Here is a 15,000-nt window from a genome sequence, read left to right as displayed (position 1 = left end):
GAGGAGGAGGAGGAGAAGGAGGAGGAAGAGAAGGATGAGGAGAAGAAAGATAGAGGAAGAGCAAAAAAGATGGAGGTTTCTTTGGAAAAGAAATGTCTTGTCGAAAAGTGTACGATATCAGAAAAAATTTCGATACGATATCTATGCACCGTATATACGTCGATAGAGATTTGAACGCGCGCATCGTCAATCTCTCTACGCTCTACGCGGTCCGATGATGCGCTCCTCTCTCTTTCTTTCTCTCTTTCTCTCTCTCTCTCTCAATTTTCTGGGGAGATAGTAGCACTTTTGTGTTTCCTTTTTCTCTTTTTTCCTTTTTATTTTTTTATTCTTCTATTTCTTTTTTTCTTTTTTTTCTCTCTTTTTTTTTTTTTTTTTTTAACAAGAAACAGCACGCGATCGCGATCTGTATTTTATACTACGTGAAAAGTACGGTACTCATATCAAACGATTAATTTAGGCGTTTTTGACGTATGGGAATATACGTTTGCGTTTTCAATAAATTCCCGTATGATCCCTCTTTCTCGTCTGTAACCATCCCCCTCCACCCTCCTTCTCTTCCACCCACTCTCTCTCTTCCCAATCCTCCCACTCTACAATACCCTTTTTTTTCATTTCCTTTGCTTTTTGTTCTTCTTTTTCTTCTTTTTTATCACCGTGAAGGCCGAAAAAAATACACCATTAAAAATCTTACCGAAGGTCACTTTTGAGTTTTTCTTTTTTTTTTCTTTTTCTTTTCTTCTTCTTTTCTTTTTTTTTTGGTCTCGCTCTGACGCTCGTTAAAACGCTCACGTAAAAATGTTTGAAGGCGAATGGGCCGTCGATGTCTCCATTACGAAAGATCTATTCCCGATGAACGTGATCGCGAGTAAAACGTTAGGCGAAGGCCTCGAGTACATATATATGTATATAAATACATTTTATATATTCTTTTTTTTTTCTTTTTCTTTTTTTTCTTTTTTATCGCGTAAGTATGTATGTATATAATAACGATACAAGGAGAATCGGAGAGAGGATGCGTGAAAGAGCGCCAAGTGATCTTTTTCCTTACTCGTTCTCTTCCCCCTTCGCTCTTACCCTTTACTTTCTTGCACGTGTTGTATAATGAGTTTAAGAAAAAAAAAAAAAAAAAAAAGAAAAGAAAAAGAAAAGAAAAAGAAAAGGAGAAAAAAACGAAGAAAGAAAAAAGAATAGTGCAAGAGCTCGTTTTTCTTCGCTAATCGTTTAACCTCTAACCCCTTATACGCGCCCATTGCAATTTATCCCTTTGTCCCTTATATTTCTCGTCTAATTTCGCAGATCAAAACTCTCGTAACGATCCGACAGACGTTATTTTTACTTTGATTTATTTTTTTTTTCTTCTTTACCGACTATATATAGTACAATCTCGAGATTCTTCTCCGATTGTCGGGGAGGTTCGAAGGTCCCGTTCGCAAAAGTCACGCGCAACGTGTAAAATTTTGAAAAATAGCACGATATCTCGACGAAATGGAGCTACCCATCTTCTCTCTCTCTCTCTCTCTCTTTCTCTCTCGTTTTCTTTCTCTCTTTCTTTCACACGTTCCTATCTTTCTTTATTTGCCCCTTTATTTTCTTTCTCTCTTTCGCTCTCTCATTCTCAATATCACAAGCACACATATCGTTTTCTCTCTCGCACATACATAGATACACGCACAAAACAGACACGCAACATCATATTATTATCTCGCATTCCAATTTATCAAATTCATACAATCTTTTTTTTTTTTCTTTTTTTTTCCTTTTATTCTTTCACCGGGTTCCTGTGTCACCATCTCCCGTTTTTCATCGTCCCTAATCTCTAAACCTTATAATTTTTATACTTGGCATACCCCAAACATGGCAGGAAGGCAATAATTACACTTAATAAAGTACATCGATCATTTTTTTTTTCGTCCCAATGTGTACTCGTCGTTCATAAAAAGACGTCGACTTTCTTTTTCTTTCTTTCTTTCTTTCTTTCTTTCTTTCTTTCTTTCTCTTTCTTTCCACTCACTTTATATATTTTCTTTCTCTCTCTTTCTCAGTTCTTAAATACCTCTCTGTATCTGTTTATCTCTCTCTCATTCTCTATAACTTTTTCTTTCTCTCTTTCTATCTATCTCTCGCTTTATTCGGTAGACAATCGTAGGGTGAAATTTTGTACATCTTTCTTGTGTGTTATGTATGTATGTGTGTATGTATATAAGTGTATATACGCGTATGCTTTCTCTCTCTCTCTCTCTCTCTCTCTCTCTGTATTTTTCTTCCTATTATTATTACATATTACTCGAGTATATGTATATGTATGTAAGATCGGCGATATCGCTCACTGCGTCGCACAGATTAGAAAAATAATCGTTTTACGTGGCGTGGTCGTTTCATTTCCTCCATATCTTATTCTTTTAAAATTATTACTCTACTCCGAGAAGTTTAACTTCCTCCTTTCTGTTTTTTATTTTTTTAATTTTTATTTTTGCTCGCTTCTTTTAATCCTTCGTTCCTTCTCTTTCTCTCTCTTTCTCTCTTCTCAAAACGAGGAAGAGTAAGAAAAAAAAAATAAAAGATCGTAAAGAAGAAAAAAAGAGGAAGAGAAAAAGAAGTGAGTTTCGGAGAAATGAAAATACTAGGAGGATTAAGGGTGTAGATAGGGTTGGAATATAGGGAATAGGGGATGAGGGTTAGGGATGAGGGTTAGAAGGGAGAATGATCGAACGACACGCCACGTGTCACGACCGGGCAGTGCAGCGCGCAACTAACCATACGTGTCTCTCTCACTCGTACGTTTTTCTCTGTGTGTTGTTTATCCGTTTGTTTGTAAACGTGTATGTTCATATATATATATATATTTGTGTGTATGTGTGTGTGTGTGTGATTTGGTATCCGGAGGCTGTGAGACTACTTTTGGGTCGCGAAAAAGCCGCAGGCCGGTCGTCGTCGTCGTCGTAACGAATCTCTTCTCGATCACGACGACTATTATTATAATCGTATTTACGAATTATTATACATTTGGCATTAAAAGTACAGCTATTATCGTCATATACATCGTACGCGTAGGTATAAATTTGGTATACTTAGGCTGTCTATTTTTCTGTCTCTGTGTAGTATGTTTATACGAGCGCGTATGTCTCCCTGATGTATGTTTTGTGTATACCTGTCTGTAGAAAGTAAATGTACGTGTAAAATTCTTTATTTGTGACACGAGTAAAAGAAGAAGAATAATAAACATGTACGCCAATACATGTAATAATACATACATACATACGAGCGCGTCAATGTGTATTTTCTTTCTCTTTCTCGCAATTGCATGTACGATTACAAACTTCTTCATCCATATATATGTATATATATATACACACATATATATATAAATTTCTAAGTTATCTTAAGGAAAAAGAAAAAGAGAAAGAAAAAAAGAAAGAAAGGAAGGAAGGAAGGAAGGAAGGAAGGAAGGAAGACAAATAAATAAATAAATAAAAAAAAAAAAAAAGAAAGAAAGAACGAAACAAAAGGTTAATAAAACAGCGTGTACTTGAATAATTTGAATATAAACCGAATACTTTATCGATCATATACATAAGTTCCTTTGTAAAGAAGTTTGTACGCACGTGTAAATTATGTTGTGTTACTTACTTACGTAAGTATAATACTTACGCACGTGTTTAATGTATCTTATATATGTTTTAAGTAAGTGTTCTCGCGTTAACGTGTTTCTGTTAATGTTGATGATTGATGCTGCTGTTTTTGGCGTAAATGAGTAGCTGTAGTGGTGGTAATGGGAGGTGGGTGGTGAGCTACGATCCTTCCACCATTTTTTTTATTTTTTCTCTTTCTCTCTCTCTCTCTCTCGTTCCTCTCCCTGGAAGTAAATCGAATATGTGTATGTGTGTGTGTGTGTGTGTATGTATGATATATGTATCTCGTCTCTCTCGATCGCCGATCGTCGACGACGACAAGAAAGAAGAGAAGAAACGTTCGGCGACCCGGCGACGATCGACGACGCAGCTTTTGAATGACGACTCTGCTTTCTCGATAGTAGTTTCTACTCACTCTTTCTTTCTCTCTTTCTTTCTTTCTTTCTTTCTTTCTTTCTCTCTCTCTCTCTCTCTCTCTCTCTCTCTTTCTCTCTCACTCTCTCTCCCTCTCTCGCTCTCTTTCTTTCTATCTTTCTCTAACACATACACGCACGCACGCACGCATTCACTCTTATTCTCTCTTTTTCTCTTTTCTCTACATTTTCTCGCTTTTTCCTACATTTTCTTATTATTATCTTCTCGTCGTCCGCTTCTCCTTTTTTTGATTCTAAATCTCTCCCTCCCCACCCACTTCTTCTTCTCCTTTTTCTTTTATCTTATTCACGAAATTTTGTTTCTTCCTCTCCTAGAAATAACTTCTTCTTCTTCTTCTTCTTCTTCTTCTTCTTCTTCTTCTCCTCCTTCTTCTTCTTCTTCTTCTTCTTTTACTACTTTTTCAAGTTCGCAACGCGACTTTTTATCTCTTTTTTTTTCTTCTTCTTATTCTTCATCCTCTTCCTCTTTCTCCTTTTTTTCTTCTTCTTCTTCCTCCTCTTTTCCTTCTTCTTCTTCTTTTTCTTTTTCTTCTTCTTCTTCTACTTTTCAATTACTTTATTCACGTAGAGTCTAACAGCGGGTTTGTACGTGGCGTTCAAGCGGAGCCCACGAACAAGGCTCGTCGTCGATTCTCGACAATCTTTCTTCGTACGTAGAAAAGTCCTCGCGCTAGCTCTATATATATATATATATCTTCTCTCTCTCTCTCCTTCTATCTCTTTCTATCTCTCTCAGCGAGTTGCTAACTTTCTCTCTCTCTCTCTCTCTCTCTCTCTCTCTACCTTCCTTTTAAATCCAAAGTCGTCTCTCTTCTTCTTTCTTTTTTCGAGAAGATCGCTCCTTTATACTTCTCTTTTTTCGTCTTCTTTTTCTCCTCCTCCTCCTCCTTCTTCATCTTCTTCTTCTTCTTCTTCTTCTCCTATTTGAACCTCAAAGTGTTCTTCGAGAAATCCCGGAGTACTGAAAGACGAGAGAGAGAGCGTCTTGTGGTCCGTCGAACGGAAAATCGTCGTCACTTTCTATCTCTATATATATTTCTCTCTCTCTCTCTCTCTCTTTCTCACTCTCACTCACTCTTATCTCTCTCGCTCTCACTCTCTTTCTCTATCTATCTATCTATCTATCTATCTATCTTTCGCGTCTCGACGGACAGAAAAAGCTTACTCTCTTTCTCTCGCTCTCTTCTTCTTCTTCTTCTCCTTCTTCTCTCACTCTCTTCCACTTTCTCATCTCTATCTCTATCTCTCTCTTTTTTACACTCGCTCTACTTGCTTGCTCACTCGCTCTCGGAGAGTCGTAAATCGTCGCTTACTATTCGCAACGGGAGTCGGTAAGGGGTTCCAACTTCACTGGGATCTTGTCCTTGTCCTTGAGACTGTGCGGACTCTTTACGAGGTCGGCTATATCCTCTTGAAAGAGATTCTCCGGTCGTGGACTGACGAAGCTCCGTGCTGGCTTATAAGTCATACCACTGACACCGATACCAACTTCTACGCTACCCGGTATATGTCCAGGATCCATCAATGGGCCCAAAGGACTCGCCAGTGGACTTTCCATTGGACTTTCAGGTGGTCCACCAGAGCCTGGACTCGCCAGGCCAAGATTCAATGGTGAATTACCGGTATTGTTGTTACCACCACAACCGATCATTCCGGCTCCATTGTTACTACCGATACCGCTCGCATTATTGTTGTTGTGATGCTGACTCGCTTGCATCGCAGCTTGGAGATTCGACGTGAGACTCGTCGATAGGCTCGTCGATAGATTCGTCGCCATCATGTCGTGTTGCGAGTGTGCTGCTGCTACCATGCTACACATTTGATGCCTTAGACCTGAAAACAATAATTACATTTTCTACTTCATACACGCACGTTATTCTATTAAAATTTATTCCGATACTTTTGAACGATCAAACCTATATCTTCGTTTCTGAATCAAGATCTAATATATTTTTCTTATTTTTTTCTGTTTTTTTTTTTTTCTTCTATTTATAACTATAGGAAATTTGTTACAGTTCCTGATAACCTTTCAAATATAATTCTTATTATATTCGTCAAATGTACAGTAACTCTAATCAAGTTTTAGTGTGATGTATTATAATTATGCTAACGTTTAGATCGTAAATTTGATGTAATTTTTTAAAGAAACTGTTTCATCATTTAACGGTATATTTCTTTTAGTTTTTCTTAAATTGGAATTTCTAAAATTCTATATATTTCCTAATCTAAAATGTTTAAAAATACCTTGAGCAACAGCAGCCACCGCCGCAGCTGCAGCAGCACCAGGACTAACGGCTCCTTCCGGTCCATTGCAAGCTGCATAATTCGCCAAAGTTGGATACATCGATGCTGGTTCCTCTTTAACAATATGTGGAGAATGACCGTCTCTGAAGACAACTGCACGAATGACACCACGAATGTGTTCGTCTGGCCAAACGCCGAGTAAAATCCTTTGCGGTCGTCCTCTTCCTTTCGGTCGCAAATCTATGTTAAATGAAACCGAGAAAAAAAAAAAAACGATTCATTCTAAATCAAATTACACATATTTATTCGCTTATCATAGTGACCAATCTCGTTTCTCGCTTTTCGTGTATCGTTTACGAAAATCATTCACGATGGTTGGTATTGTTTTTTTATTTCTTTTTATTTTTATTTATTTATTTTTTTCTATTGGAGTCTCATGATAATTTTTTATAATATAATTTACACACACACACGTATATATATACATATATTATATTGTGTAATAAATTATGTAATTACGTAATTAATAATTACATAATCATAATACATTATGTATACATTCTGTGTATGTATATATAAATTACGTAGTGCGATATAAAGTTGTGATAAAAAATGTAACAAATTAGATAATTATGTAAGTATTACATAATATATGTATACGTATATGTAATATATGCATACATGTAGATACAACTGAATTTTTGCAGGATGTTTTTTTTTCTTTTCTTATTTCATGTTCTTTCATTTTTCTTTCTCATTTGTTTTCTTTTTTTTTACTTTTTCTTTCTTTCTGTTGTTTTTTTTTTTTTGAGGGTGGATCACGAATCGAAGAACGAAAGAAAGCAACGGAGAAAAAGATTGTGAAGAGACAACTAATACTTACCGGCCCCGCCATCAGCGCTAGGACCTAACATGTTGTGGACTCTGTTCGCATAGAGGACGAATGTCGGATAAGGGATGTCGTATTTTCTGCAAAGAAAAAGATAACGTATTATTATTATTTATCGTTTTTAAACATCTTTCAGACTTTGCATATTTATTTTTCGCGAGAATTTTCGATGTCATTTTTATCAATATCTTGAAATCCTCGAGAAAGATTTTTATCTTGAAAGATTTATCTCGATTAAACGAACTGTTATTGCTTCAAAAAATATTATAGCATGTTCGGATATACGATACATTTATTAACGATGTAAAACAAATTTTAATAAATTTTCAAACGCACAAAATAAAGACGCTACGATAAACTTTTTTCAAGATAGTTATATATTATTATAAGAATGTTTATTAAATTTTATTTATTAGTTGACAGAATAGCCGATGGTTGGAGCGATAAAGATTCAAAATAAAAGGAAAGGAAGGAAGAAAGAAAGAAAGAAAGAAACGAAATGATAAAAAAGAAAAAGAAAATAAAATAAAAAGAAAGAATTATACATGCATTCGAAGATATCATTAATTCGAATATTTACTTCTTCTTAAAAAAAGAGAAAAAAAAAAGAAAGAAAGAAATACACACAGACACACACACCGTTATGTTACCAGATCAATCATTCATTTTTATGAATTCAGTTAACCTACTTTGAAGTAGTTAATTCCAAGAAATGACATATGTATTATACAGAGAAACACAGTTATGGTAATATATATGTAATATGTACGAAGTACCGACGCAAAACAGTAGTTTTTTTTTTCCTCAACGAATTTCTCAGCTTCGAACTCATGAGAAAGTGAGAAAGAGAGAAAAAGAGAGAAAGAGATAGAAAAGGACGAAGAATGTGAGTCCGTCGAATTCGAGGACATATACAATGTATATAAATTTCTCTCTTTCTCTTTCTCTCTTTCTGTTCATCTGTCACTCATTCTGTATCTCTCTCTTTTCCTTTTTTTTTCCTCTTGTTTTCTTTTACTTTGACGTCGATCAAGTGTTATTCCAAGAAATTATATAGGTCAGTGTGCCAGAGAATTTTCTAAGAAATTAAATGGGTCAGTGTGCCAGAGAATTTTCCAAGAAATTATATATAGATCCGTCGAACGTTTCATCATTTACACCGATTATTCGTAAATAATATTAATAATTAATTATAATTATAATATATATCATTTTTATAATAATATATATATATATATTATAAATTAATTACAAGATTCTAGAAAGTTGAATTAAAAAAAGAAATGTCTACTTTCGTTTTTTGACATTAACAATTAATTATAATTATAATTTATATTTAATTTTTGTAACAACAACAACAATAATAATAATAATAATAATAATAATAATAATAATAATAATAATAATAATAATAATAATAATAATAATATATATCAATTATAAGATTCCAGAAAGTTGAATTGAGAAAGTCTCCTTTCGTCTTTTATCATTAATAAGTAATTATAATTATAATTTATATATAATTTTTATGATAATAAAAATAAAAAAAAATAATGACAACAAAAAAAATATATATATATATACATACATTAGAAACTAATTATTTGATTCTAAAAAATTGAATCAAAAAATGTCTCCATTCTTTTTTCATATCGATATTAAATATTAAAAGAAAATGTGTACGATAACAACAACTCATCTTCCTTGCTTTTGCTTTTCTCTATTTTCTTTCTTTCTTCTTTTCTTTATACCGAATTAAATATTAGATAATGAAGAAATGAATTTAAGAAAACTAGAAAAACTTGCCTCGCTGCTTGACTCAATGAAAGTCCTTCCTTAAGGACACTGAAGATCGCTTCCGCCATTGTTTCCGGTCTCCAGGATTTCAATGGGCCACGTTCACGGAAGCGTAGATTGTGGACCAGACTCTGATTGGTGTTCCAACATTTCTGCCACATCGACTGCAGCTGATACTGGTAGCTGTCTGCTAGTTAACGTCCCCCCGTGGAAAAAAACGGAGAGAAAACAATTAGTCAATGGTTTTTTGTAAACGCCAAATTAATGTGTACATATACACATACACATACACATACATATATGTATATATATATATATATATGTACATATGAAAAAACGCGTATATAGTATAGCACTACACAAACCGTATTACAGTGACGGAAACGTTAAAAAATTCCGATTTAATTTCGGAATTTCTCGTTTTCTCTATTTACTTTTTTTCTTTCTTTTTTATTTTTTGTTGTTTTCGTCCTTTGTTTTTTGTTTTTTTTACGTATTAATTTCTACGTTCTCGTTTATGTTGGAAACAAAGAAAAAAAAGAAAATAGAAAAATAATAAAAAAAAAAAAAATAAATAAATAAAAAAATAAAAAGAAGAACAAAAAAAGAATAGAATAAATAAATACGCATGTAGATGGAAGCGCGATTGTGACGCGTAAAATGTGACGCGTAGTAAAACTGAATCGAACGTGTTTTTTGTTACATCCTTTTCTTTTCTTGTTGATACTTTCTCGCTTTAGAATTTCGAGTTGTGTTTTTGACTTTGTAAGATCCACATATGCTTCTCTTTCTCTCTCTCTCTCTCTCTCTCTCTCAATCTCTTTCTCATTCTCTCCCTCTCTCTCTCTCTCTCTCTTATACCTTCGATATTGTAGATTGCCTGTAAAATGAAGAATCTTAAGAAAGATACAAAATATGAAGTTCAAAGGTTAAATGAATTATTACATAACCTGTTAATTATTATATAACGTATCGATTGTATTGTCGTCGTTTATACAATCGTTACAAAGATGCGTTCAATTTGTAACAAAACAAGCTCAATCGTTTAAAAAGAAAAGAAAAGAAAAGAGAATAGAAAGGAAACGTATTAATAATATTAAAAATAAAAATAATAATAATAATAATAATAATATTAATATTAATAATAATAATAATAATAATATTAATTAGTAATAATATAATAATATTAATAAAATAATAGCAATAGCAATATTAATAATAATAATAATAATAATAATAATAATAATAATAATAATAATAATAATAATAATCGTTATTTAACGTTAAATACTAATTAGGTTATCGTCGTTATTTAATTATTGCATCATCACTATTACAATCATTGCTCACGGAAATTCGAAGTCGTTCCGAGTTTCTTCTCTCTCTCTCTCTCTCTCTCTCTCTCTCTCTCTCTCTTTCTTTCTCTCTCTCTCATACTCACTACTCGACATTTATTCGAATTACTCGCTTAATTTTAATATAAACGAGTTTATAATCAAGATTAATATTGGAAAGAGGACACAGTTTAAATATTAAAAAGCATTCATCACCCAGTTCTTTTCGTTAATTTTGTCAAAGACGAATATTACAAAAAAAAAAAAAAAAAAGGAGGAGAGAAGAAAAAAAATTAGATTAAGAAGATAAAAAGGATAAAAATAAAAACTAATAAAAGAAAAAGAGAAAAAAAGAAGAAATAAATAAATAAATAAATATAGAAAGAAAGAAAGAAAGAAAAAGAGAAAAAGAAAGAAAGAAAGAAAGAAAACAATTTCTTCTCGAGTTTAGACTTTTTTAAAGTGCGAATTTACGTGCGCGTTTTTCCAGAAACGAGGAGAAGAACGAAGAAGAACGAACGTTATTCGGTAAATAATAACTCTTCTTACATACGTATCACACACACACACACACACACACACACACACACATATCATACATACATAATAAACATACGGAGAAACTTACTCTTCCTCTCTCTTTCTCTCTTTCTCTTTCTCTCTCCCAAATACGTACTCGTCATACACGTATTTACGTAGTATACACATCGTAGATCTACATGTATCGTGATCATTCACTGTATATATCGAGAGCACCCAGTATGGCACGAATGGCCTTAATTCACAACGATTATTTAATAGTTAAGTTATTGAGTTTAATTAAGCCTCCTCCAATTTGACGATTAATACAATTCATTGGAAATACGAGCGCGAGCTCGTGCGCGTGCGAGCACACGCTTCACTCTTCTCACACCCATATTCGATTCTGACGAGGATAGAAAAGAGTTTACGTTTTCTATCTTTAGAAAATTGTTTCACGAATAGCTTAAAAACGATTGAGAGCGTGGCTAAGTTGAACGGTGGGGGTTGATGGTGAATGATGAATAGGAAAGAAGTGGGGGAAGGTTATGGGTTATTGAGTGCGAAAGGTAAGAGAAGGAAGTTCTTTAAACATCTTATTTCTTCGAATTCCTTCTCCACTTCTCGTTTCCCTTTGCTAAAGCGGAAAAGTCGACCGTGATAATTTAATCCAAATGCAAGATTAGATTCCGTAAAACGAAGCGCCCTCGTTATACTTTCATGATCTATCGTCTCCTTCGTACAAACGCGTCTCCTTATAGTCTAGACTTGGAATATCGCGTGATACGTATTTCCTTTTATCTTTATCTCTATCTATATATCTATATCTATATGTATGTATCTCCATCTATTTATCTATCTATCTATCTATCTATCTCTTTCTCTCTTTCTCTCTTTCACACAGTCTCTCGTTTTTCTTTACTCTTTTTTTTTATATTTTTTTGTTACTCTCTTTTGAACACAACGATGATGATCACGTACGCGCGCATATACGTATACACCTATACGCTAATACATATCAAACGCACAATACGGTAATATTTTTAATAGTTTTGAGATTTATAGAAAAAAGAAGAAAAAAAAAGAAAATATAGAAGAAGAATCTGTAAATGTAAATGTAACGTTAGAAGATCTTTTTTATTTTTCTTTTTCTTGTTTTTTTTTCCTTCCTATCTTTCGCTCTTTCTTTCTTTCTTTCTTTCTTTCTTTCTTTCTTTCTTTTCTTTCCTTCTGTTGAAATAAAGGAGTTAAGAATGTTAACGTTAAGAACGTTTTTATAGTTTTATTCTGACAAACGATTCTAATTTATTCTTAAATTCTTTCGTTAATATTTTCAATAGATTAGAGATTTTACTACTGTTAGAAAATGTTTTTTCGTATTTTCCTTTTCATTTTTTTGTTTTGTTTCGTATCATTTCTTTTTTTTTCTCTCTTTTTTCCTTTCCTTTCCTTTTCTTTTTCTATTCTATTCTATTCTATTCTATTCTTTTCTTTTCTTTTCTTTTCTTTAGTTCAAATAAAGGAATTATAATGTACGGAATGTTGTTTTTATAATTCTTTTCTCACAGACGAGTCTTTAATTAATTTTTCAATTCTTTCGATTACTTTCTTTACGTCCCTTATTCGACTAATGTGTACGAAGTATTAATTCTTTCTTTAAATGTCTTAATTAATGATTAATTATCGTTAACGGGAGACGTTATTTATATCATCGAAGATAATAATTACGATTTTATTACGATCGGACTTCTCATGATGCTAAATTAAGAAATGCAAAAGTTTCGACCTTTGTGATCGAACGATATGTTTCTCTGTGAGTACGTATACGTACTATACACATACGTGTGTTATTTTCTTTTCTGTTTTTTCTTTTTTTTTTTTCTCTTTCTCGATATATACATATACATATGTGTAACTTCGTTTTATGACTTTGAGTTAAGTTTCTAATAATAAGAATAACATAACATAACAATTCGTAAAAAAAAGATATTATACGAATTGTTAAATAGAGTATTTTAATGTCAATAATTATTTCGCAAAAAATATTTCTCTCTCTCTCTCTCTCTCTCTTTCTCTCTGTCGCTCTCTCTCGCTCTCTCTTTCATTCATTATTTCTTTTTTTCTCTTTATTACTATGACACGTCATCGTAGCTATGACGCATCTAATCTAATATTAGAATATCACGAATTCTAATATCGTTGAAAATCATTATGCATTGTTAACATTAGCATTGACAATTAATATAAGCGTTATAATTTTCCTAAAAATTTACAACGTTCTTTTATCTATCTCTTATCTAGAGAAAAAAAAACCAGAAAAAAAAAAAGAAAAAAATTCATATCTCAAAAAATACAAATCTTTTCAATATCATCGAGCATTATATCGAAAATTACGATACGTAGATATCTATGTATAAATTGTTGTATTATATACAATAATTCAACCGCGTTTTGCGTTAATTATATAAATGGAATGCATTTAATGCGTCTTTTTTTTTACGTTCGTTCTTAGGTACATACGATTAATTAACTAATTAATTAATTAATATCCAATGGAAGACGATCAAGCGGAAGGCACTTGTGACATCTTAATAAATCACGATTACTCGGAGAATACGAATTATTGTTTAGTCGACGTACATATATCTAACAGTTGAGTTACAAATGTGAAACAATTTTGAGAAATCTTTTATAAATAATTCCACGACATTGAACACATGCGATGTAAGACATAAACTCTAATTAAAGAGAATTTATATCTCAAATATTCAATAATCCCACATTTTCATAATTCATTGTTCCAATACAAACTTCTACTATCCTTTTTTCGTTGATAAAGTTTAAAAGCGTTTCGTTCGTGAAATAGATAACCTTGATTGCTTGACCAATCAAGTGTCGTCAAATTTCTTTTTTTCTTTTTCTTTTATTAGGCAAAATTTTATCTTAACCCTTTTAATACCTCAGAGTCGATATATCAGCTTTCAATTTTTAATATAACTTAAACACACGTAATGACATTTCTTACTTCATTTACGGAAAACAATCGTTTCCTTTCTTTAATACAATATTACATAGAAAATAAAATAAAATAAAATAAAAGATAAGAAAACATCTTCACGAAGAAAAACACGTTACTTTAAACGTTCAGGATATTTTTCAAGCATAATAGAAGAACATATAAAGGTATTACAAGGGTCAAATACAAATTTCTTTTACATAATAATCGATCACATAAACTCGCACAGTTACGTACAATTTATCATATATATATATATACATACATATATAGAATTAATGAACAAAAGTTTTATTGAGATATTCGTATTCTAAATCGTTTCTCTGTCTGCTCTCTGCTGCACTCTCTAAGTGTATCGCCGATGTCGTGGTCGTGGTCGTGGTCGTGGTCGAGGTCGAGGTCGTGGTCGAGGTCGTGTTCGAGGTCGTATTCGTGGTCGTGGTCGTGGTCGTGGTCGTCGTCGTCGCTCTCGTTGGCAATGACGATGAATGTCATCGGCCATCTTCTCCGGTCATTCGTTCTCGTTTTCATCGTTGAAATACAAGGACACTATAGAGTGTTTCTTACAAAAGGCCCACCACCAACGAAAACCCGAGAGCCCGGTAAATACGAACCCAGGATCACGTTTTCGTCTTAACTTTTCAACGAAGTTCAATATCACGTTAAGGGACTTTTTCGTTCGTCGATTATATGGGCTAATGCTTATGTCGCAACAAAATTCAAGGACGGCAGTTTCTTCGTTCGAATTTAAACCAGCTTCCTCCAGGACCATCATCCTCTTCGATTTACCAAGGATGTTGTCGTATAGGGTGCCTTTAGGTATACCATACTTTGTTGATGCCTGTGTGAACCTCATCTTTTGGGTAACCACAGCCTCGATTGCTTCTTGAAGGTCATGCCGAGTCCACGTAGGTGCCTTCAGCTTCAGCAGGCTCGTATAGTCAGCTAGAAAATAGTCATGCGATTTTCGGATTCCCTTTTTTTTTTCTTTATCTATCTCTAGCTCTAGCTCTCTCTTTCTCTCTCCCTCTTTCTCTCCCTCTCTCTCTCTGTCTCTTTTCCTCTTTCCTATCAGTATCGATATATCTGTCTCTCTTTCGAGAGGAAGAAGAATAACAATAATAATAATAATAAT

The 15,000-nt window shown here is 33.1% G+C and overlaps 1 protein-coding gene across 3 annotated transcripts in view; it reads right to left on the bottom strand.

Moving 5' to 3' along the window:
* LOC127067896 (protein bric-a-brac 1-like) overlaps positions 1 to 15,000 on the bottom strand; it is a 349,243-nt gene that overhangs the window by 960 nt on the left and 333,283 nt on the right. For all 3 annotated transcript variants that reach the window (XM_051003298.1, XM_051003296.1, XM_051003297.1), the window contains exons 6-9: positions 9,006 to 9,183; positions 7,194 to 7,279; positions 6,311 to 6,550; positions 1 to 5,899 (exon numbers count right to left, since the gene is read on the bottom strand). The exon at positions 1 to 5,899 is cut by the window's left edge and continues 960 nt beyond it. In XM_051003298.1, the coding sequence (XP_050859255.1) occupies positions 5,379 to 5,899; positions 6,311 to 6,550; positions 7,194 to 7,279; positions 9,006 to 9,183 (1,025 nt within the window). In that variant the 3' untranslated portion in view covers positions 1 to 5,378. The remainder of the gene's footprint in view (positions 5,900 to 6,310; positions 6,551 to 7,193; positions 7,280 to 9,005; positions 9,184 to 15,000) is intronic.

This window comes from Vespula vulgaris, chromosome 12 (assembly GCF_905475345.1).
Source record: "Vespula vulgaris chromosome 12, iyVesVulg1.1, whole genome shotgun sequence".
Taxonomy (NCBI): Eukaryota; Metazoa; Arthropoda; class Insecta; order Hymenoptera; family Vespidae; genus Vespula; species Vespula vulgaris.
The sequence above is the reverse complement of the archived record's forward strand: the minus strand, read 5'-3'. Positions and strand labels throughout refer to the sequence as shown.